This window comes from Cetorhinus maximus, chromosome 12 (genome assembly GCF_964194155.1).
Source record: "Cetorhinus maximus chromosome 12, sCetMax3.hap1.1, whole genome shotgun sequence".
Classification (NCBI taxonomy): domain Eukaryota; kingdom Metazoa; phylum Chordata; class Chondrichthyes; order Lamniformes; family Cetorhinidae; genus Cetorhinus; species Cetorhinus maximus.
Genome location: NC_135890.1, coordinates 42,728,880 through 42,754,355, shown reverse-complemented (window position 1 = coordinate 42,754,355; position 25,476 = coordinate 42,728,880). Strand labels below are relative to the sequence as shown.

Here is a 25,476-nt window from a genome sequence, read left to right as displayed (position 1 = left end):
ACTCGACAAAATTTGATTGTTCCAGCCTACAAGCTTCTGCCATTGCTTGTAAAGATAGAGGCTTTTGTGTAGACTGGAGAAACTTTACAAATGGACACTGCAGTAAGTATTGTTAATCTATATTCTAGAACTGAGAGATTATACCTGTCTGGAAAGACTGAAAATACTGTGGCTCTTTCCCATGAAGGATGACCCAACAAGTGGTCTTTTAGAATATAAAGGGTTTGATAGAATAGATGTAGCGAAGATGTTTCCACTTGTGAGGGAGATCAAAATAAAGGGCCAAGAGCAGAGACATTTAATGTTCTTTAAACTCCAGACTGTTAAATGGTGCAGGTGTTCACAGTATTTAGGTTTCAAAAGAAAACACAGACCTCATTTTCTATCAGTATTTCATACACCTGAGAACATTCCAGAATTGTCATCATTGCTGTGGTTGGGAATTGAGCACTTCAGATCTGCTTTATCGTGATTAAGTTTATATTGTTGGCAATGTCACTTAACACCTCGTTGCACCACAGGATAAACTGTCATCTTTTGTATTGCCAACACACAACTTTGCACACAAGGAGTCTATAGTGCATATCGGACTTGGTCATCCACCTCCCACAGTTTACCAGCAATTCATTTTATGCAATGGAAAATCATGGTGTGCGTGTGCCTGAATTTCTGATGTGCACAAAGGTCTGTGCTTCAGGTTAAGGTCTTCCACCAGAGATTTTAAAAAGCCTGTATTTATATAATGCCTTCACGTGGAATTTTACTCCTGGTCCCCCGCGCCCTTGCCCATTGTGGGCCTTGGCAGCGGAGCCATGAATATTAGCTTCTCTCTTCTGTTAGTATCTTACCAGAGGCAGGGGAGCTGTTGGGTAACCTGTATACCCTTAGGCCAATTGAGGCCCTTAAGTGACCATATAATGGCCACATGGGTCTCCTCCCAGCAGCTACGTGGGGCACAAGCCACATGACTGGTAGCCTTTATGTGGGATGAGGGGGTCCCTCCTCTTCAGGTATCCTGTGCCCAGTGAAAGTCTCACACCACAGTACCCCTGCCCATGTGCTCCCCCGCACTACCAAACCCAGTCCTCTGCCTCCCTCATAGAAGCCTGCCAGATGGTGAAATCTCACCTACTCATTTTCTCATCCAACTCTATGGCTCCTTGGCTTTGGGGACAGCCTGCAGCTCCCCCAGTGGCCACCACTCACAGTGGCACTTTTTGGGACGAAAGAGTTGCTCGCCATCTGGTTAACCGGCAGTCTTCAAAGGTAGGACTTCCTCCCAAATGGGCATAGCACCCTCGCCTTTGAATCAGAGGGTTGTGGGTTCATGTCCCACTCCCGGAAACCAAGAACTGTGATTGTACTCGAAAGAGTTGCAATCTGTGACTGTTGATAACTCGAAAGAGTTTCCTCCCAAATGGGGGCCAAAGCCTCATCCGGAGCCAGTGAACATTTGAACAGATGTTAAATCAGCTCAGGGCGATCCAGTTGCCAAGGGCGGGTTCACTGCCTCCGTGTAAAATCCAGCCATTTAACATAATAAAATGGCCAAAGACACTTTGTAGGAGCATTATGAAACAAAATTAGACTTTAAACCATGAAAGGAGAGAAGAGCAGATGGGCAAAACTTGATCAAAGAGGTAGATTTTAAAGAGCATAATAAAGGCAAATAGAGAGGTAGAGAGGTGGAGAGCTTTAGGGGAGAAATTCCAGAGAAACTCAAGATGTTATTGTGGTAAGTTGTCCAGGAAGGAGTACCTGTAATATCATTAAATATTTAATAAAATAAAACATCCATATGACAGGATAGAATGTTCTTTGATTATTACTATTTACAAATTTCAATTAAAGTTTAAAAGTATCTCTATGGTATTTCCGAATTTACTCATGACCATTTATTAACAAGCCGTCATTTGTTATTTTCTAGTGGATATTTATAGGAATACCTTAGTAACATACATTCCTACACCACATATTTTTGTTTGCTTTTCAAGATTATACCTGCCCGGAAAGATTCATTTATAAGCCTTGTGAACATCAGGACAATGATCGTTGTGAAGATAAGTAAGTATTTTCACCTGTCAGGGATGTACTGAGATACTGTCTGACAAAACAAAGATCAACAGTTGATGGCACTCAGGCATTGTAAAGGTTTTGATTTAAAACATCTGGATTGAAAAAATTTCTTCAAATGTGTTTTGAAAAAATATAAACGTATGCCACAGTTTTGGAATTGCAGTTAATTATTTCTCAGAAAAGCATTTAAAAAAGAAATTGGTGTTTTTTTTTTCACTTAACTTGGGAAAACTGAAATGTAGAGTAAATGCTGCAGATTTGGTTACACTTTAAGCCACCATTTGTGTTCAGTGAAGAAATATATCAGTGATGTATCCAACTTGCAAATGTGACTTTTATTAAAATATTTTAGAGGCAGTAAAATGAAACAGGCTACATATTTGATACTCTGGGTGAAGAGCTGATCCCTGTGAAACCAGCATAGACTTTGGTTATGTAACTATGGCATGCGAGGGGAATGCATATATTCCTACATTGAGCAAAGAAACATTCTTTATGTGTTTTCAAAGACCCAATGGCGAACTTATGGAACTGTCGGAGCTTGTCACCACTTTTATAGAGGTCTACAGCACAGAAAAAGGCCTTTCGGCCCATCGAGTCTGCATCGGTCAAACAAGTACCTAACTATTCTAATCCCATTTTCCAGCACTAGACCCATAGCCTTGTATGCCATGGCATCGCAAGTGCACATCCAAATACTTCTTAAATGTTATGAGGGTTTCTGCCTCTACCACCCTTTCAGGCAGTGAGTTCCAGGTTCCCATCACCCCCTGGGTGAAAAAAATTCTTCCTCACGTCCCCTCTAAACCTCCTGCCCCTTACCTTAAGTCTATGCCCCCTGGTTATTGATCCCTCCACCAAGGGGAAAAGTTCCTTCCTGTCTACCCTATCTATGCCCCTCATAATTTTATACACCTCAATCATGCCCCCCCCTCAATCTCCTCTGCTCCAGGGAAAATAACCCCAGTCTATCCAATCTCTCCTCACAACTAAAACTCTCCAGCCCAGGCAACATCCTCGTAAATCTCCTCTGCACTCTCTATAGTGCAATTACCTCCTTCCTATAATGCAGATTCCAGAACTACACACAATACTCTATATGGCTGTGGCCTAACCAGTTCCAGCATAACCTTCCTGCTCTTGTATTATGCGCCTCGGCTAACAAAGGCAAGTATCCCATATGCCTTCTTAGCCACCTTATCTACCTGTCCCGCTACCTTAAGGGACATGTACACCAAGGTCCCTCTGATCCTCGGTACTTCCCTGGGTCCTACCATTCATCGTGTATTCCCGTGCCTTGTTTGCCCTGCCTAAGTGCATCACCTCACACTTATCCAGGTTAAATTCCATTTGCCACTGATCAGCCCATCTGACTAGCCCATCTACATCCTCCTGTAATCTAAGGCTATCCTCCTCACTATTTACCACCTCACCAATTTTTGTGTCATCCACGAACTTACTGATCAACCCTCCCACATTCAAGTCTAAACTGTTTATATATACCACAAACAGCAAGGGACCCAAAACCGATTCCTGTGGAACCCCACTGGAGACAGGCACCCAGTCACACAAACACCCCTCGACTATGACTCTGCTTCCTGTCATTCAGCCAATTCTGGATCCAATTTTCCAAATTGCCTTGGATCCCATGGGCACTTACCTTCATTATCAGTCTCCCATGTGGGACCTTATCAAAAGCCTTGCTGAAGTCCAAATAGACTATGTCAAATGCATTGCCCTCATCTACACACCTGGTCACCTCTTCGAAAAATTCAATCAAATTGGTCAGACATGACCTCCCCTTAACAAAACCATGCTGACTGCCCTTGATTAATCCCTGCCTCTCCAAGTGTAGATTAATTCTGTCCCTCAGAATTGCTTCCAATAGTTCCCCCACCACTGAGGTTAGACTGACTGGCCTGTAGTTCTCGGTTTTCTCCCCAATATTGTCAGTGGTGGAGTGCACCTTCCTTGAATACAACTCACCAGCAGAACACAAGTCCCCACAACATGAGCAATGCTATTGGAGATCTGCTAATGGGATTTTGATGTGTTGGTTTCATTTTTAAAAAATAAACTTGACTTTCAGCATGCTGATCCATGGCGAGAAACTATATCCTTTGTCAGAAGGCTGCTTTTGTCCAAAAGGAATGATGCTTTCTGAAAACAAGACCACATGTGTTCGCTCATGTAAGTTATTTTAAGTTAAATACAGTGTGAACTACTTGATAAATAGGAAGCCTTTAATTAAAGCAACACATATATCATTAAAAATTAATTTAGTTTGTCACTTGTGGAAATATAATGTACTGATAGTAAGGTTATATCTCTCATTTTTACAGGTTGCATAGATAATTCAGGAACTCCCAGAAATGTAAGCGTTCATTTACTTATTCATGTACATCACTTCCATATTGTTAGATTGATGATGCCAGAAGCTTAATAGATTTTAGACTACTACATCTTAAAAGATTCTCATATCTTTTTTATTGCATTGAATTTATGATCTGTAGTTATTTTGTCAAATACAATTATGAGGATGTTAATCAACTAATGTGCTGCATCCAAATGGCCCATCAGCTGAATGATTTATGAATGAATGTGTTATAATTTTGAGATACATCTGTCTTCTGCCAGCCATGTAATACACTAGAAACCACAACAGCACAGTGAACTTATACAATAAAACAATCAAGTCAGAGGGAGTACAGCTGCATTAAGTTTCAAGGGAGTAAGGCAAGTCTGAATGGCCTCTACTTTAATGCCAGGAGTATTACAGGTAAAACGGATGAGTTAAGGGTGAGGATTGACACGTGGAATTGTGATATAGTAGCCATCACTGAGACGTGGTTGAGGGAGGGGCAGGATTGGCAGCTCAACATTCCGAGATATAGAACCTTCAGGCGAGACAGGGGAGGGGGTAAAAGAGGAGGGGGAATTGCATTAATAGTTAAGGAGTCAGTTACTGCAGTAAGGAGAGATGATATCTTAGAGGGGACATTGAATGAAGCTTTGTGGGTAGAGCTTAGGAACAAAAAGGGGCAGCCACATTGTTAGGTATTTATTATAGACCCCCAGATAGTCAGCGGGAAATTGAGGAGCAAATATGTGCACAATTTGTGGAGGTGTGTAAAAACAATAACAATAGGGTAATTATATTGGATGATTTCAACTTTCCCAACTTTAATTGGGATAGACATAGTGTTAAGGTCTTGGATGGAGTGGATTTCTTGAAATGTGTACAGAAGAACTTTTTAGATCAATATGTAGAGGGTCCAACAAGGGACGGCGCAGTGCTGGACCTAATTCTGGGGAATGAAGCCGGACAGGTGGATGAGGTGGTGGTGGGGGAGCATTTTAGTGATAGCAACCACAACATGGTACAACTTAAGCTTGTTATGGAGAAAGAAATAGACAAGTTGCAAAAAAATGTTTTGGATTGGGGGAGAGCAGATTTTAGTAAAACAAGGCAGGATCTGGCCAAGGTAGACTGGGAACAGCTACTTGTGGGGAAATCTACAGAGGAGCAGTGGGGGGCGTTCAAAAAGGCAATGGGGAGTGTACAGGCTCAACATGTTCCCTCTAGGGTGATAGGAAGGAGTAACCAGCCCAGAAAACCATGGATGACCAGAGATATTCAGGATACGATGAGAAGGAAAAGAGGCTTTTAGCAGGTACAAGGGAAGCAAATCAGTGGAGGCATTAGTGGAGTACAGAAAGTGCAGGGTGGAGCTTAAGAAAGCAATTAGAAGAGCCAAGAGGGGATATGAGAAAGCTCTGGCTGGTAAAAGTAGGGAAAATCCCAAGATATTCTATAAGTATATCAATGGGAAGAGGATAACCAGGGAAAGAGTAGGGCCCATTAGGGACCAAGGGGGCAATCTATGGGTGGAGCCAGAGGACATTGGTAGAGTGTTGAATGAATACTTCACATCCATCTTCACCCAAGAGAATGAGGATGAAGGTATTGAACTCGGGGAGAGAGACTGCGAGGTTCTTGAGCAAATTGATATAGGGAGTGACAAGGTATTGGAGGTGTTAGCAGTCTTAAAAGTGGACAAATCTCCAGGTCTGGATGATCTGTGTCCCAGACTGCTGAGGGAGACAAGGGAGGAGATCGCAGGGGCTCTGACCCAAATTTTTAATTCCACTCTGGCCACAGGGGAGGTGCCAGAGGAGTGGAGAACAGCTAACGTGGTTCCGCTATTTAAGAAGGGTTATAGAGATAAGCCATGGAATTACAGACCAGTGAGTCTCACGCCAGTGGTAGGGAAACTATTGGAGAAAATTCTGAAGGAGAGAATCTATCTCCACTTGGAGTGGCAAGATTTGATCAGGGATAGTCAGCATGGCTTTGTCAGAGGGAGGTCATGCCTAACAAATTTGATTGAATTTTTTGAGGAGGTGATCAGGTGTTTAGATGCAGGAAGTGCAGTTTATGTAGTTTATATGGATTTAAGCAAAGCCTTTGACAAGGTCCCACATGGGAGACTTATAAAGAAGGCAAATGCACATGGGTTACAGGGTAATTTGATAATGTGGATTCAAAATTGGCTTAGTTGTAGGAGACAGAGGGTGATGACAGAAGGATGCTTTAGTGACTGGAAGCCAGTGCCCAGTGGCATACCAAAGGGATCAGTGCTGGGTCCCCTATTGTTCGTCATTTATATAAACGGCATAGATGACTATGTGGGGGGTAGGATTAGTAAGTTTGCAGATGACACAAAGATTAGCCGGGTGGTTAACAGTGAGGTTGAGTGTCTTGGGCTACAGGAAGATATAGACAGGATGGTCAAATGGGCAGATAAGTGGCAAATGGGATTTAACCCTGAAAAGTGTGAGGTGATACACTTTGGAAGGAGTAATTTGACAAGGAAGTATTCAATGAATGACATGACACTAGGAAGTTCTGAGGAACAACGGGACCTTGGCGTGTGTGTCCATAGATCTCTGAAGGCAGAGGGGCACGTTAGTGGAGTGGTGAAAAAGGCATATGGGACACTTGCCTTTATCAATCGAGGCATAGATTTCAAAAGTAGGGAGATCATGTTGGCGTTGTATAGAACCTTGGTGAGGCCACAGCTGGAGTACTGTGTGCAGTTCTGGTCACCACATTATAGGAAGGATGTGATTGCATTGGAGAGGGTACAGAGGAGATTCACCAGGATGTTGCCTGGGATGAAACATTTAAGTTATGAAGAGAGGTTGGATAGAATTGGGTTGTTATATATTATATACAAGTACTTCTAAATCATTAAAAGGGTCAGATAATTCACTTGGCTGTTCATTATCAAGTAACCTGACTCTTGTTTGCACTGTCAAACAAAGCTGTTATCATTACAACTGCACAGGATTAACAAAACTATTATCATTACAACTGCACAGGATTAACAAATTTGACTTTTTGCAAATACCTCACAGTTCACCTTCAAAGCAATAACCTTCAACCAAATGGTCAGAGATAAGCTAAACCATTCAGGGATATCACCCAAAGCTTAAAATTCTCCACGAAATCACAGGATGCCTCTTTTTTTAAAGTTTTTTTTTACAAAAATTAATTTTGTGCATTGGTTAAACCTGCTAGCTGCCTTATTGAGCTTTTGACAGCAAGTCTGAGTTAAACCAAGCATAGAACCTTTCCACACATAGTAAAGCCAAATAAAGACCCTGCCATTAAAATGTCAGTTGTTGGAGAGTGCCCTTCAAGACTCATAAGTACTTTAAGTCATTGGTGACAGTTGTCTAACATGCACACATTTTATTATTTTTAAGAATTTTTACTGAAATTAATGATTGTGTCAGCTTACCAGAAGAATTCATTCTGGGGCAATTTTCCAGGAACTGCAATCAGCTGCCCTGGATCTCCTGGAAGTACTAAATATTGGGCAATCGGGAGGATGAGAGTACCCACTTGTAAAGGAAACTGCTGATTTTCAGAAATTCTCTTCACTCATGTAATCCCCAAGTGTAAACTCAAGAAATTAGCTGTATAAAACGCTAAAGGCCACAGCTGCAGTACTGTGTGCAGTTCTGGTTGCCAAGCTATAGGAAGGATGTGACTGCACTGGAGAGGGTGCAGAAGAGATTCACCAGGATGTTGCCTGGGCTGGAGCATTTCAGCTATGAAGAGAGACTGATAGGCTAAGGTTATTTTCCTTAGAGCAGAGAAGGCTGAGGGGGAACCTGATAGAGGTATTCAAAATTATGAGAGGCATAGATAGGGTAGATAGGAAGAAGCTTTTCTCAATAGCGGAGGTGTCAATAACCAGGGGACATAGATTTAAGGGGTGGGATTTTCCAGCCCCGTCGGGGGTGGGACCCGCCACGGGCAAGGTGGCACCCCAGCCAGAAGTCCACTGACTTGCGGCGGGACTGGAAGATCGCGGCAGCAGGTGGGTGCGGAAAATCCCACTGAAGGGGCAGGAGGTTTAGAGAGGATATGAGGAAAAATTATTTCACCCAAAGGGTGGTTGGAATCCAGGACACACTGCCTGAGGGGGTGGTGGAGGCAGGAACCCTCACAACATTTAAGAAGTATTTAGATGAGCACTTGAAATACCATAGCATACAGGGCTACAGGGCAAGTGCTGGAACATGGGATTAGAATAGATATGTGCTTGATGGCTGGCACGGGCACAATGGGCCGAAAAGCCTGTTTCTGTGCTATATAATTCTATGATTCTATGACTCTAAATCTTGCCTATGATGCAAAATAGGGATTTAATTTTGATGTGTGGGAAATGTTTGTTGTATAATTTATTACTCTTCGCATGTTTCCTTCCTAGGAGGGAGAAACATGGTCTCATCCCACCAACCCATGTACTTCCTACGAGTGCAATAAATCTCAAGTGATAACTTCAGAAGTTGCATGCCCTTGTAAGGTTGGTATAGCATTTTGTTAACATTTATCAGATGTCTCTTAATCTTGAGGGATGTTAACAAGCACAGAACAATAGCTCAATAAAAATATTTAAAATAAATTATTGTAGACATGATGACTTGATCAACGAAAATGATAGTTGGAAACATATAAAATGCAAAAGGATCTGAAGTGAAGGAAGGTTTTCTATCTTACATGAGCTCATTTTATTTTCCATGCTATTAAAAATATCTTGAAATTCAAAAACTTTTATTTAAGATCGCCCAAAGGCAGGAAAACCAACAATAAGCCAGGAAGGGAAAGATTAAGAGGGCTGGCCAAAGACTTGATTGGTTGAGAATGTTTTTAAAGGACTGAAAGTTGGAGAGACAGAGAGCTTAGAGAGGACACAGGTGGCTGAAGATTGCAGAGCGAGGGCAGGACAAGGTGGAGTTAAAATGATAAGGATGAGGACCTCAAATTTCATAGTTGGTTGGGGGATGAGGAACCATTGTAGGTCAGGGAGGGGAGGGGTGATGGTGCTTGGAGCAGGATATGGGTGGCAATTTTGCACAATTTGGCGTTTGTGGAATGTGGAAGTCAGCCGGTAAGGAAAACAATGGGAGAAGATGAATCTGGTGAAGGCACACATGGTTTCAGTGCTTAAAAGGATTCTATTTTGATGATGTAGTAAACGAAAAGCCATCAGTTATATATCTAATGCCATTTAGATTTTGGCTTATGACTTGATTGTTGCAAAGTCTAGTTGCGTGTAATTTGCACTAAATAGGAGGTAATTAAAAGGGTTTTGATAACTATGTGAAATCACTTGTATAGCATGGTTATTGTTACAGGAGTCAGAATTGAATTGATTTTTCCAGTCAGGAAAAATACATTATCCAGGAAATGGAAGAAAAACAGAGTCAATTTTCTAAGGAAAATGTTCTTATTTCAGCAGAAAATTAATAATTGCAAGGCACAAATGAATTTTCCTTGGACTTTGTGTGATTTTTCTGTTACTCATATTAAGATAACCTTTACACTTTAACTATATAACATTAATTTTGTTTGTTTAGGCTGGAAGGTACTGGGACACTGATAACTGCTCCAACTGGTGCCGCAAACAATATGGTAATCACTGACTTTACAATCCTGATTTCTTATCAGTCATTCCTTCCCACTTCGTGTTCAAATCAATATTGTTAACAACATTATAAAAAGAAATTGAGAAGTGGAGCTCTGGATTTGCTTGGTGGCTACCTGTATTATCCACTATGGCACAGAAACACAGGGCATAATTTAATAGGTGGAATTTTCTGTGCCCGTTAGCATCAGATGTCATGGCAGGCGATACAGTGGGAAGGCCAAAAATCGGTTTCATGCCGTCATGAAACCAGTTTGCAATGGTCCACTCCACCCATCAATGGCAGGCCGTGTTTCCCGCCGCCACACATCCGGAACTTTGGTTTCATTCATCTGCATATCATTACAAGCCCTGCCCGCTGGAATCATTCACCCACTTCAAATTTACCGCCCATGTTGGCAGGAAAACACGCCAGTGCAAAACACGTCTTGACAAGTGTGACGTACAGAAGTCTGGAGTTGCCATCAAGGCCTTGCCTACGTCACAGACATCCAAGGAGAAGAAGATGCTGGAGCCGGACAGCTATCGGAACCTGAAGGAACATGCATTGTATGCTGGGTGGATTCTCATGGGCATGGTTCCACTGCAAAGCAGTTCAGGGAAGGTTCAAGGTCATCGTTGAGTACCTGCTTCGGGATATTAGTGTCTTGGCCATGGTCTGCTATGGATGACCATTGAGGGGGTGGAGAGGAAGGTGTAGGGTTGATGGGAGAGGAAGGTGTACTGGGTTGGGGATGGGAGAAGAAGGTCTGGGTTTGACTGGGAGAGGAAGTTGCACCAGGGAGTTGGAGGGGGAGCTGAGGTTGTGAGGGTGAACTATGGTGGTGGGGGGGGGAGAGGTTGTGTGGGGGGAAACGATGGTGTCTGGGGGGTTGAGATTGAGGGGGAAGAGTGTATGGGGGGTGGAGGGTGTAATGGAGGAGAATGTGGCAACTGGGGAGGTAGGTGTAAGGGGGAAGGAAGGTGTAAGGGAAGGAGTTCGGAGTGGGGTAGGAGTCCAGGGGGAGGAAGGAGTTCAGGGGCAGGGAGTAGTTCAGTGGAAGGAAGGAGTAAGAGTGGAGGAAGGAGTAAGGGTGGAGGATATCCAGATAAATGTGCAAGTGAGGGGTCTGTGGAATTGATGGCTGCCTCCTGGGGGGGCAAAATGAGGATGGACATGGTAGGAAGCAGTGGTGAGAATGAGAGAGGGCAGAGTGAGCCAGTAGGATGGGAGGGTGAGGGTGCGATTGGTAGAAGGGAAGGCGAGGGTGATTCGTAGGGTCTCGGAGACAGACACGGATCCTGGGGGTGGGAAGAAGGAGGTCGGGGAAGTCAATGTGGATGTGAGTTGGATTCTCAGGAAGGAAGGGGACATGCACATTCATCTGGACATCCTGGAAAGAAAAGGGTTCTGGCTGGTAGGTGACACTGGGGAGGTGGCAGGTGATGCCAGGGGGGTCAACAGTGATGAGAGAAAGAACATGAGTGACTTGGGGAGGGGAAAGGGCGGGGGAGCTAAAGTCAAACTTCACCAGTACCATGCTCCTAAAATCGAAATTGAAAGGAGCCTCATGTTGGGCGGGCAGAGGTGCTGTATGGGAGTGTGGTCAGTGGGTGGGCAGAGATGGCAAGCCAGCTCAGATGGACAACTGAAAGAGAACCCCAGCAGGCAGCATTGAAAATACTCAGGACATTGAGATGAGCGTGATGGAGGAAGGATCCACGTGCGTGGGAGAGTGCTTGCACAAGGCTCCAAAAGGCCCTGCCTCACATACACTTCTCCCTCCAGAATCACTTGTGGACCGGCTGCTGAACTGGTAGTGGGGAGGGGGTTTGGGGGAGGACTTGCGAAGCCTGTCAATGAAGCTGAAAGACACCATTACACATTATTCAGTGAAAATGAATATATTTTCAGATGATAAAGTGACAAAATGTGTTCCACAATGAAACCACTTGTGATCAGAATTTCTTTACTTTTCTCGGCCTACCACTTCTAGGTGCTGCCCTGACATCCACGGCAGGAGTGCAATGGTTGGCCCTGTTGCCTCTGATGACTTCAGCATGCGCCCTCTGGAGAGCCGAGGCCTTGAGGGCCCCGGCTTGCATTGGCTGCCCTCCCGTGAGCTAGCTGTTCCCTATGTGGTGACAGAGGATAAGGTTGAGAGGGTCACAGGGAAAGGGGACTCAGAGGGAGAGGACAGCCTCTGAGGTCCAGCTGCCGCTCCTCCTCCCTTTGGGTGCCGATTGACCCCGGCCTGGCTCCTTGTGGGGAAGGAACACCTGGAGGGAAGTTGAGGTGCCCTGTTTCCCTCTCAATTTGCCACTGCAGGAACTCACACATGGCTACTGCAATGGAGTGCAGGCCTGCACGCATCTCCACGTTCTGCTGCACCAGGGTCTCCATTATGTCTGCCATCCTTCCCATGGAGACCTTCATACACTAACATGTGAGCACCACTTCATCAGAGAGCAGGTGGTCGCACTCCTCTGACTCGCGTGCCACTTTGTTGAGGGCTTCCAACAGCTCTGCGTGATTGTCCCCCATCTTCTGCTGATTCTCCACGATGAGTTGGAAAACTGAATCCAAAGGCTGGTCATCTGACTCGGACCTCACAGATGACTCTTCCCCAGCAGTCCTCTGAGTGCCGGGGGCTTAGCTGAACCTGTCTCCTCCTGCTGCGGACAGGTATCTGTGCAGTGACCACCAGATAGTGAACCCAAGCCTGCTCTAGATCTAGGTCCCACCAAGGTGTGTATCTCTGCGCTGGTGGAGGGTTTGGGTAAGCGCTGTGACTGGTCTTCCAGGCTATTTATTTCCAGCCCTTCAATGAAGAAGGTGTCCTCTTGGCTGAAGGTGAGGACCTGCATGGAGCTGTGGGACTGGCTGGCTGAGGGCGTCAGTCGCTCAGCTGAGCTCCCTGTGAACCAACGTAGAGATAATGAGTGCAGGGCAGCAGAGTCAAAAACAGGAGAGAGAACACTCACAGTTGCTTTGAGAGAAGGATGATCTGGTGCAAGATCCTCACGTGGGTGTTCATCGCCGCCACAGGCGCAGTCCATGTCCTCACCAGTCAGCGTGATGCCACGCTCCTCAAAGGGAGTGAGGGGCCTAATGTGGGCCACTCCACCCTCGGTCTGGGACCTCTCCCTGCTGATGAGAGCAGGCTTCTCTGGCATGAAAACAGATGGAGAGAGTGTAAGCAGGACGCATGGCACTGGGTGGAATGTTTGTGTGGTGAGCGCAGCCATGGACAGGATGAGGACACGAGCTCCAGAGGATATGAGCCTGATGGAGATGTGAGGGTGTGTGAGAGTTAGTGATGTTGCCCCTTGCAGTGTGAGATCCCTATGGATGTGTGATAGGTTTGGGAGTGTGTGAATTGAGAGTGATGAGATCATTCATCCTTTCGGCACTGGGTGGTTGTCCTCCTTTTCAGGGTGTCGGCACTAACCACTGCTGCTGCCGCCTCCCATGCTGGATTGGTGACCTTGCTTGCTGGCCTTCGCCCAGAGCAGGGATAAAGGTCTTTGCAGTGGGCCTGCGGCCAGTAGGTGCTCAAGGGAGGAATCCCTAAATCTGGGGGCAGCACATTTCCTCCCTTTGACAGCCGTCAGTTCACAGCAGCTTCCTGTCCCTTGAAGAGTGCTAGCCTTTAAATATAGCACCCAGTTTACTGAAGGCCTGAGGTGAGGGTGGGATGGACGAATGAGAGAATGTCCTGCTAGCGACCCAATGTGTTTCCCAGGAATGCATGGTTAATGAGGGCGGATGGGATGATAGGGTCGAAAAGCCGCCATTGCGGCCAGTGGGTAAAATGTCCTTTCTTCTGCCCGCTACCGCATTTAGTGCAAATCTGGGTCGATTCCACCCAATATCCCCCGGCACAAGTTTGGAGGTGGGGGCATTTAATCAGGTGGGGAATGGGGATCCTTCCAGCCTCTGGCCGATCAAGTCTGAGATGGAAAGGCTCATGGAAAGCCTTCCTGCCTGGACTCTAATTGAGGCCCTTAAATGGGGAGTTGCCAGGCAGGGGAGCCCAAGAATTAAACTTGTGTGTTCCTAGGGGGTGGACCCTTGTTCAAAGTACATGATCGAGAGAGTCGACATCATGTAGGAAGGAGGGGGTCACTGAAAGCCAAAGCCCTACCCTTGCCTCCGATTCCCCACCCCCCGCCAAAACAAGCTCCCGCCCAGCAACTCCCATCCAGCAACTCCATCCCGCCTTCACTCACCTTTGGTCTGGGGTCCCTCATTAATCCTGTGCCTCTGGTGTGTGCATTGCCAGCAGCTGTTGCCATTTCCGGAGGTGCTGATGGCAATGAAGAACTGCCGGCCTCTGATCGGCCAGCAGCTCTCAGGGATGGGGAGGGGAGGTGGGGGAAGGTGGGATTTCCACCCCCAGGGTCTTTAATCCCGGTGAAGGCCTGACGGTGGCCACTTAAGTGCCTGATAGTGGGCCTTCCCAAACAGAGTCAACGCCAGACTCTCACCAGCTCTCCAGCCAGCGGGCAAGAACCCCATCACCTGGATTAACTTTCAGCCACAGACTGGGGAAACTCAAGTGTGACAGCTGAACTCTGCTAGTAGCTAATCCTCACGGGATGGTAGTGAAGCATCATCAATAAACCTGCCATAGCAGTGAGAAAAATTAGCCAGTGAAAAATACACACAGCACAACAATGTTAGTTGTCATCTACTAGGGCTAGTTGATGAAAGAGTATAAATTCTGTTTCTAGCTCCCTCTATTTTTCATACCTTTTCCAGACTCAAGCATCTGGCTTTTAAGATCCTCATCCAAACCAACACATCTAAGGGGTGAAATTCCTGTCAGAGTGAAATTAATTCCACCTGACATCCCTAACCTACTTCATTGCATATCGCAACTCATTCCCATCTCAAACTGGCAGCCAGAGTGTTAGAATGGCATAGTGCTACCACAATGGCAGAGAGGAGACTCTGAAAGACTCAACAAAAAACCTCCTTTCAAATCTTTCAACTCACATCTGGGATGAATCATTTTTCCCTAGTAAATGTTTGAGGCCTCCATAAGCCCCTCAAGCAGGGTCTATTGGAATTCTGTGATTCTGGTGGGGATTTTCAGCCCCCATTCATGGAGGGTGTGTTCTGTGGCGAGATCGGAGAGTCTTGCGAGAATGCCCTAGTTACGTTTCCTGACGGCATAAATCCAGGACGTGATTATCTCCTACCTCCATCAATTGTGGGCTACATTTCCCACCATCAAACGTCGGGAACTTAATTGTAATAAATTTGGATACAATTATTAATGCCAACTTCAAGGGGAACTCGGAAGTGAGTGCACACAACTTTGCACCGCACTCGCGATAATCCCAGCTGCTCCGTGGATTCAGGGGGGGACAAAGGCAAGTTTCCGCAGCGGCTTCTTCATAACTGGCTTGTGGCACTGGGGGAAGAGCAACAGCGCAAAGAGGGAAGGATGAGAAGGCAACCTTGGGGCAAGGGCGACAGTGCTTGGGGGGTCAGGATAGCACCGACTGAAGTTTGAGCACAAACACATGTAGGGGGTGGGTTGGTGGGGGTAGAAAGCAGCCGGGCTAATGGCAAAACATATCAAAGATAAACACTCCACCACAGCTCAGAGCATTTAACTTGAGCCCAACTGATATGCTTAGAGTCAGGCTAGTCAAGCAACTTTGCCCACTCAAGCAGCACTAATTGCTCACTGTGCCAATGATTACTCCTCTACTGTTAACCCCTCGCATGCATATGTCAAACTCAAATGAGCGCTATGGTGCTGCAGAACCACTGCGTGACTTGGAAAGCCTGAGGATCCTGTTGGGAAAGGTGTTCATCAAACACATACAGAGGGATGGGCTCCTAGACCCTTGCATTATGTTTCAGCTGACATTGAAAAGTCACCCTCATGGTACAAGCAATCCACAAAGCCTTGGAGTCCAGGTTAGGAAAATGCCTGTGCCTGAGATGAGAGTTCAGGATGAATTTGAGTGACCGAAGCTGCTGCCACTCAGTCATGTGATGTGGGGCGGTGCTGGGTGTGGGCATGGTGAGTAAATGCTGGGCATCCTTGTGGTGTCTTGGACTCTCCGGCATGTATAAAGAGACCTTGAGAAACAGCCGCAGGCGATGACTTGACGAAGAGTTGTCATTAGGAGACAATTGCTCACTCTTGCCACTCTCTCTTTGATACTGTAGTGAGGAGACCATCAGGAAGATGGGGTCTGGTGATCTCGCTGTCTGCCTGATTGCTTATTGGCAGGAGAGAAGAAGGAGAAGAATGCGACGAAGCCGCCTGGCTCACCAAAGTGGGGAGCAAAACCTGAAAACCAAGGAGCAGCATGGCCTCCACCGCACGCAGAGGATGAACCCCAGAGAGCCATTGTTCATAGGCACACCGTTAAACCTAGGGTCTATAGACAGTGCATGTGCTACCTGTTGATGAGCGAGAACCAGTGTCGCCGACGCCTGCACGTGTCAAGGGAACTGGTCACATTTTTTTTTATTCATTCACGGGTTGTGGGCTTCACTGGCTGGGCCGGCATTTATTGCCCATCCCTAGTTACCCTTGAGAAGGTGGTGGCGAGCTGCTTTCTTGAAACGCTGCAGTACACGTGGTATAGGTACACCCACAGTGCTGTTGGGAAGGGAGTTCCAGGATTTTGACCCAGTGACAGTGAAGGAATGGCGATATATTTCCAATTTAGGATGGTGAGTGACTTGGAGAGGAACTTCCAGGTGGCGGTGTTCCCATCTATCTGCTGTCCTTGTCCTTCTAGATGGTAGCGGTCATGGGTTTGGAAGGTGCTGTTGAAGTAGCTTTGATGAATTCCTGCAGTGCATCTTGTAGATGGTGCACACTGCTGCTGCTGTGCGTCAGTGATGGAGGGATTGAATATTTGTGGATGTGGTGCCAATCAAGTGGGCTGCTTTGTCCTGAACAGTGTCAAGCTTCTTGAGTGTTGTGGGAGCTGCACTAATCCAGGCAAGTGGGGAGTATTCCATCACACTCCTGATTTGTGCCTTGTGGATGATGGACAGGCTTTGGGGAGTCAGGAGTTGAGTTACTCGTCGCACAATTCCTAGCCTCTGACCTGCTCTTGTAGCCATAATATTTATATGGCTAGTCCAGTTCAGTTTCTGGTCGATGCTGACAACCAGGAAGTTGATCATGGGGGATTCAGTGATGGTAATGCCATTGAACGTCAAGGGGTGATTGTTGGATTCTCTCTTGTTGGAGATGGTCATTCCCTGATACTTGTGTGGTGTGAATGTTACTTGCCACTTGTCACCCCAAGCCTGGATATTGTCCAGGTCTTGCTGCATTTGGACATGGACTGCTTCAGTATCTGAGGAGTCGCGAATGGTGCTGGACATTGTGCAATCATCAGCGAACATCCCCACTTCTGACCTTATGATGGAAGGAAGGTCATTAATGAAGCAGCTGAAGATGGTTGGGCCTAGGACATTACCCTGGGGAACTCTTGCAGTGATGTCCTGGAACTGAGATTACTGACCTCCAAGAACCACAACCATCTCCCTTTGTGCTAGGTATGACTCCAACCAGTGGAGAGTTTTCCCCCTGATTCACGTTGACTCCACTTTTGCTAGGGCTCTTTGATGTCACACTTGGTCAAATGCTGCCTTGATGTCAAGGGCAGTCACATTCACCTCACCTTGGGAGTTCAGCTCTTTTGTCCATGTTTGAACCAAAACTGTAATGAGGTGAGGAGCCTTGTGGTCCTGGCGGAAACCAAAATAGGCGTCAGTGAGCAGGTTATTGCTAAGCAAGTGCTGCTTGATAGCACTGTTGATGACCCCTTCCATTACTTTACTGATGATCGCAAGTAGACTGAAGGGGTGGTAGTTGGCCAGGTTGGATTTGTCCTGCTTTTTGTTTACAGGACATACCTGGGGAATTTTCCACATAGCCAGGTAGATGCCAGTGTTGTAGCTATACTGGAACAGCTTGGCTAGGGGCGTGGCAAGTTCTGGAGCACAAGTTTTCAGTATTATTGCCGGAATATTTTCAGGGCCCATGGCCTTTGCAGTATCCAGTGCCTTCAGCTGTTTATTGCTACTATGTGGAGTGAATCGAACTGGCTGAAGACTGGCATCTGTGATGCTGGGGACCTCCGGAGGAGGTGGAGATAGATCATCCATTTGGCACATCTGGCTGAAGATTATAGCAAATGCTTCAGCCTTATCTTTTGCATTTATCTGCAGGGCTTCTCCATCATTGAGGATAGGGATATTTGTGGAGCCTCCTCCTCCAGTGAGTTGTTTGATTGTCCACCATCATTCACGACTGAATGTGGCAGGACTGCAGAGCTTAGATCTGATCCATTGGTTGTGGGATCGCTTAGCTCTGTCTATCACTTACTGCTTATGCTGTTTGGCATGCAAGTAATCCTGCGTTATAGCTTCATCATGTTGACGCCTCATTTTTCAGTATGTCTGGTGCTGCTCTTGGCATGCCCTCCTGCACTCTTCATTTAACCTGGCTTGATGGTAATGGTAGAGTGGGGTATATGCTGGGCCATGAGGTTACAGATTGTGTTCCAGTACAATTCTGCTGCTGCTGATGGCCCACAGCGCCTCATGAATGCCCAGTCTTGAGTTGCTAGATTTGTTTGAAATCTAACCCATTTAGCATGGTGGTAGTGTCACACAACACGTTGGAGGATATCCTCAATGTGAAGGTGGGACTTTGTCTCCACAACGACTGTGCAGTGGTCACTCCTACTGATACTGTCATGGACAGATGTATCTGTGGCAGGCAGGTTGGAAAGGGTGCGGTTAAGTGTGTTTTTACCTGATGTTGGTTCCCTCACCACCTTCTGCAGGATTTGGCACCACGGGGGCTCGAGGGCATCCACTGCCATTGGCAGTTAAAGTTACCGCCGTGCTCAATTTCTACAGCAATTGCTCCTTCCAGGACTCCACTGGGGACCTTTGCGAGATCTCGCAAGCCTCCAACCACAAATGTATCCAGGAGGACACGGGAGCCTATTTCAAGGCACCTTTGTCAATTTCAACAGGGATCAGGTGAGCCAGGACACAAGAGCACTGGGATTTGCTGAGATTTCCAGATTCCCACAGGTGCAAGGTGCCATCGACTGCATCCTCGTGGCTCTTAAGTCTCTCTAGCAACAAATACTCCAGTATGTGAACCGCAAAGGCTCTCACTCTCTCAATGTTCAGCTGGTCTGTGACCATAACAAATGGATCACGCAAGTGTATGCTAGATACCCCAGAAGCGTCCACAACTCGTACACCTGCAGCAGGTGTCAGATCCCTGACGTCTTCCAGGGACCACACAGGATGCAGGGTTGGCTCCTCAGGGACAAGGGATACCCACAAAGGATGTGGCTGATGACCCGCGTGCAGCTGCCTCAGAGTCCTGGTGAGAGAGATACAACAAGGCTCATGGCGCAAAGCGGAGTTTGGTTGAGCACACCATTGGCGACCTAAAAATGAGGTTCTGGCACCTGGACAGATCTGGTGGAGCACTGCAGTCCATTCCCCAGAGGGTGTCACACATCATAGTGGCATGCTGCATGCTACACAACCTGGTGATGCAAAGGCAGGAGGACCAGGATGATGAGGAGATGCAAGAGCTGCACATTTCCTTCGATGAGGAGGAAGTTGAAGGGGATGAGGGTGATGAGGTGCTAGAAGGCAAGGGTGCAGGCGATGAGGCCATTGCACTGGCCAGATGAGGCAGGCGTAGTCATGAGGCCCTCATTGTCGCAAGATCCCAGGAGAATAATGATGAGATGCAGCAAGGACACTCCTGAGATCTTCACATTGCATCTTGGAACATCTGACACCTGTCTGACCGAGGGCAGCACACATAACGCTCTGTGAAGAGGTTCATATCATCGAAACAGTGCTGAGAAACAGCGGCCACATGAACTTTAAGACAACTTGATCCTTTGACAGGTTTCATCACCCATTCCCTTCAGCAGCACACCTTCAACTGTCAGGAATGGTGTCGAGATGGGAGCAGGGGCAGCCCCGTTTCAAAGGTGCTGGGAGCACAGACAGAGCATCACAAACCCCAATGATACTTGGGTATGAGATTCCTGCAACAAACACAAGCCACAGGGAGGTGCACACATCACTGATCTGGAGAGTGATTTTGAAGCCAGACAATCACTGTACTCAGAAGGTTACACTCCACACAGGGAAAGGCCCTGGACTGCGACAGTAGTCTTCGTTTTGTGCTTTAAACAAAGTTTCCCATCTGATTGACACGAACACGCTTAACATAACAAGGAGCCATAGACGAGGAAACATTCTTGGGAGTGTATTTACAATGGTCAACATTAAATACAAGTGATGAACACCCGTGCCCACGTTGTACATCTAAATCTTCTTGACCTTTCTAATCCTGCCTTGGTGCCACCCCCGACATCCACAGCGGAGATGGAGGCAGCCTGCTGACTGCTACACCCTATTGTCTGTGATGACCTTGGTGGGCGTCCTATGGAGAGCTGAGACCTGGCGGGCCCTGGCCTGCCTTCTGGCTCCTACTGTGTGGCAGTGGCACCTACCTCAGCTTATGAAACTGGAGCTGCCGGGGTCAGAGGATGAGGAGATTCAGACAGGCCAGAGACACCTGGAGTCACCTGGGTGGATGGCCTGCTGATCCTCCTTCCTATGGATGCCCGAGGGCCATTGGCTAACGCCTTGAGAGGAAGGGGCAGCTGGAGTAAGCTCGAGATCCCTCCTCCCCCACCCTCACGTTGACACTGATGGACGCCTGCAATTGCCTCAGCAATGGAGTGCAACTCCAGCAGCAGTGCGGGAACAATGTCCTGGACAAAGGTCTCCATGGCGGCCGCCATTCTACCTTGGTGCGTTGGCATGCCAGCGCTATCACTTCAGATTGAAGGCGGACAGACATCACGCCTTGCAATCTGAGGAGTACAGCGGGCATCCCTTCCTGATGTTCTCAAGCTTTGTTTGCAGCTCCAGCAACTCAGGTATGACAGAGTCCAGAAGCTCATTATCTGACTTGGTCCCAGTAGATTTCTGGCCTCTAGCAGTCCTCTGAGTGTCAGATACCTGAGAATGTGCTCTCCAGATTGTGACCACGAGGCTGCTCTAGAACTAGGTCCCACCGAGGTGTGTGTCTCTGCACTGGTGGAGGGTGTGAGTGAGCGCTGTGACAGGTCTTCAATGTCGGTGTCTGCAGATTCCTCTTCTTTGGTGTCCTTGGGGCTGGAATCAGGGACCTGGCTTGTGGACCCCCTTGGCTGCAAAAACAATGAAAGATAATTAGTACATGACTGGAGAACAGGAGACCTCACTCACACCATGGTTGTCTGATGGACGTTGCACTGCTGCATCCTCACTTGGTTGAGCAGCATACAAAAGCCGTTCCGGGGATGCGTCACTGAATTGGGGGGAGGGCGGGGTGGGGCTCCACTCTTATTGGCTTTCGGGACCATGTTTTCACCGGAGTAGTCCTGGGCTGCAAGCATTGAGAGCTGTGTGCGCAGCTGCAGTTTAGATATGATGCCCGGAGTGAGGAAGTGGTGAAGTAATGGCATGGTGGGTGAATCGGAGGCTGCCGCCAGTAATACGGCATGTTTCCCATGCGTGCATAATTAATGAGGCAGGAAGTGGACGATATGGCGCGAAAACCCACCATTGTGGCCAGCAGGAAAAGGGCTGATTTTCACGCCTGCTACCGCACTAAGTGAAATTCAGGAAAAATTCCGACCTCTGTTTCTCTCGCCACAGATGTTGCCAGACCTGCTGAGCTTTTCCAACACTTTCTATTTTTATTTCAGATCTCCAACATCCGGAGTATTTTGCTTTTATTCGCTCACCCCGATCTGTATGAACACATTTCTTTGGAATTGCTAAATTCATAAAAACCTTTTGAGGTCAACTTTGTTTTTTAACCAGGACCTATTTGACCTTAGGATACTATCTGCAGACATGCCTTATAGGGTAAACACTGAATACGACTTAACACAATCAGTAGAGATAGATCTGCTCAGTGACCCTAGGACATGGATCCTGAATCATCTACCATCTTCTCAAAGCAAATTCTAAAAGATAGTTTCACTATTCAAAATAGTAGCTGTTTTATTGCAAGTAGGAATATGTCACTTGAATTGTTCTGAGTTTTAGTTTTTAGTTTAGTTGCTATGATTTGCTTTTTCCCCCACAGGCCCCTGTAGTATGTTGTCTATTTCCAAAACTGTCACAATGAAAAATTCAAGCTGTTCAGCAGAAGTTATGATGGCGAGATGTGAAGGGAGCTGTCCCGGATGGTCTGAGTAAGTGCTTTCCTGTAATATGTTCATTATAATTAAGAACCATGAAATATTATCTGTATCTAATAAATAATATAGACTAATGAACTAATAATCGAGAATAATAATTTACTGAAATTCACAAAATGAAGATTGATATGAATGGAGAAGATCACTCCACCCAATCTCGTTCTTCCAGAACACCAGCTTTACCATTTTTTCTTAAAGTTACTAGCTGCTGTTATATACCTCGAGTCTCCTGGCCTATAACACGCATCTCGGCAACAGTTTAATTTTCAGCGCTGTTCTAAATATGTCCATCACACTCCTGAACATTTGTCCTTTCGGCTTATCATCTCAATGTACCTGGAAGCACTGTTCTTGATTTACCCCCTCAATCCAGTAAAGTATCCTATATTTCTCAGCAAAACTGCTCAGGAGTATCTTTTTGATGCTGAAGAGTCCTATCGAGTTATCCCTCAAAAGTTTTCTTTCTTACAGCAGGGATTTCCCTCATACTGTCCTCTGCCTGCCTGGCCTCAATTGTGTTTTACCAAGTAGAACTGTACACAGTGTTCCAGGTTTTCTATGACTGGGGCTCTGGAAACTTTCAGAATGGCCTCTAGGTATTTGAACTCAGTTCATGTAGCAACAAAACCCTGTCTAGTGTGTGCTTTGTTCACGGCACCAATTTAATGTCATATCTGAACTTCAGCTGAGCTTCATATTTCATGTCCTTGCTATCATCAAGATCATGTACTTTCACCTCCGTAGCAGTGACTGCCTCATTCCCACTACACACCACAACCACAAGGAAAATCTTATCCACGCTTTTGTTACTTCAAGGCACAATTACTCCAATATTCTCCCTGCTTTCCATTATTCTCCCTCTGTTAACGCTTCTTTGTATGAAAGTCATTCCAAAAGTCCCTTAGGAAACAAAGAAGCATTATATAATGTGGTTCTCCCACCAACTACACCCCACCCCCCACACTGCCCCTACCCCCCCACCACAATATGATTTATGAGGTTGGTCAAGCAAGATATAACCTTCCAACTCAATGCAGGCTGTTATTGTTTTTTTTATAAAGGTGCACTTCCATTTTGTTTCTGATGATAAATTCCATTCGTTTTCCAATTATTCCAATCAGAGTAACTGGATCTTTAGGTATCAAGTATAGCTGCATCACACTTTGAATATTGGAACAAAATTCCCCAGTTTCTGGACTGTTGGAATCTCCTCAGTGTTCAAAATAATGTTTGGCTACAAATTAAATATGGAATTATATACCACAATGCACCTAAAAAATGGCCCATGTACAAACCTGAATCAAACCACTGCAATAGTGCAGTGATTAAGTAAAGTAGTCACCAAATGTCCCAGAGATACAGGGTTGGATTTTGCCATCAGTAGTGATGTGATTGTGCTGGCCACTGACATTGAAGCATGTTACCCACAAAGATCTAATGATCCCTGTACTGTGGACACCCCCTCTCCTAACTTTAGTTTGAAACTGGAGCCAAGTTGAGAGGGTCTCCAGGCATCCAACAGCAGTAATTTCATCAAGCAGGGTAAACAGCCAATCATAATGAAACATTCTCACAGGCAGCAAAACAGGAAATTAGAAACCACTAAATCCTTTCCATTTTAATATTTAAGTTTTGTAGAAAATTAAATAGATGATTGGGACATAGACATGGGACGAAGGTAGAGGTCTATTTTTTATTTTTAAAAATATGTATAATTTCTGATCACAATGGAGAAATTTGACATTCAATAAATATGGAATTACTCTTTTAGGGCCAGTGCGGCTGTTCAGCAGTAATTATGAACTTTGCATACTGTTGAAAACCCAGTTACACCATATTCAACAAAGTGTAAGTTCTTCGAGGGTTTTTACAGCGAGATAAAGAGCATAAAAGTGGAAGTTCTCATGAGTTCAATGAATTCTAATTGATTACATTGAGGGAGAATCTCAACAGTGTACCTCTAAAGAAGTGTGGAATCACTGACAGAAACTTCTGGGTTTAACTAAACACATGCAGACTCCAGAAGTTGTTATCAGTTTTTGAGGAGTAAAAGATGGTGAATGCTGACAGTTTCATTATTATAGTAAAATCCAGGTTGTAGTTAGATTTGTTACAATATTTAATTCTTCTGATCATGTCCTCAATGTGCATTGCTGATTCAATGTACCCTGCTCACTGATATCTAAGATAATTAACACAATTACATGTGGTCCCTGTTGATTTGAAGCATTTAGACTGAATTTACTGTCGACTTCTTATTTTCCAGGTTTGACACTGTTACAAACACCATGATAAATGAGTGTGGCTGCTGCCAACCTGTAACTACTGAAAATAGGACAGTGGAACTTGATTGTGGAAATGGAGGCAGCGTGCCATACACCTATCCTTACATAACATCGTGCGAGTGCATTGGTAGCACCTGTTACAACCAATAATCCCTCTAATTTTTTTTTTGATGTGTGTAGTCTACTCATCTAAGTGTGCAAGTCCTCTAAATTTTTTTTGTGTGGCTACAAATATGCGGTAACTTAAGGGGGCTGACTTGTACTCAGGCTGCATGGGAACTTTTGGGTTGCTGCGTGGGCTTGTGGCTTAGAAGGAACATTGGTTATAACCAATGTACCTGCTCAATTAGGCACCATATCTACAGTCTAGTGATCCTGCAAGCTAAAATTAAATCAAATTTCCAGTTATCTTTTTAATGATTGTCATTATGTAACACTTGTCTAGAAGCAAAGCCTCAGCAAGAATAAGTTACATAATTGCATTTTATCAAGGAATAGTGGGATTTTGCAATGTTTTTGATCATGTGTTATAAAACCGTCAGAAGCTAAAATCAATAAATGCATGCAATTAATTCCCCTGTGAAGTCATTTATTTTGAAATGTGATTTATTTAAAAAAAAATACAGGGCATCAGCTCATTGAAGCTCAACCCTCTAGTATATGATGTTTACACTCTCTCCCCCATCGCCAAATAAACCAATTAAGGAAATGTAAAAAGACTGCATTTTCCAAGCACAGAAAGCAACACAACATTGAAAATTCCAACAAAGCTCTCGTCATCATAGTAAGATGGATGGATCTGATTCTTGGTTGCACGCAATTTTCCAATTTGT

General features: G+C 45.7%; 1 protein-coding gene across 1 annotated transcript; it reads left to right on the top strand.

Moving 5' to 3' along the window:
- Window positions 1–32: 32 nt before the first annotated feature.
- ndp (norrin cystine knot growth factor NDP) lies at window positions 33–25,213 on the top strand. The gene is made up of 8 exons (XM_078553509.1): window positions 33–102; window positions 1,995–2,064; window positions 4,166–4,266; window positions 4,419–4,450; window positions 8,862–8,957; window positions 10,012–10,066; window positions 22,244–22,352; window positions 24,625–25,213. The coding sequence occupies exons 3-8, from the start codon at window positions 4,167–4,169 to the stop codon at window positions 24,791–24,793; spliced, it is 561 nt and encodes a 186-aa protein (XP_078409635.1). The 5' UTR covers window positions 33–102; window positions 1,995–2,064; window position 4,166; the 3' UTR covers window positions 24,794–25,213.
- Window positions 25,214–25,476: the final 263 nt, after the last annotated feature.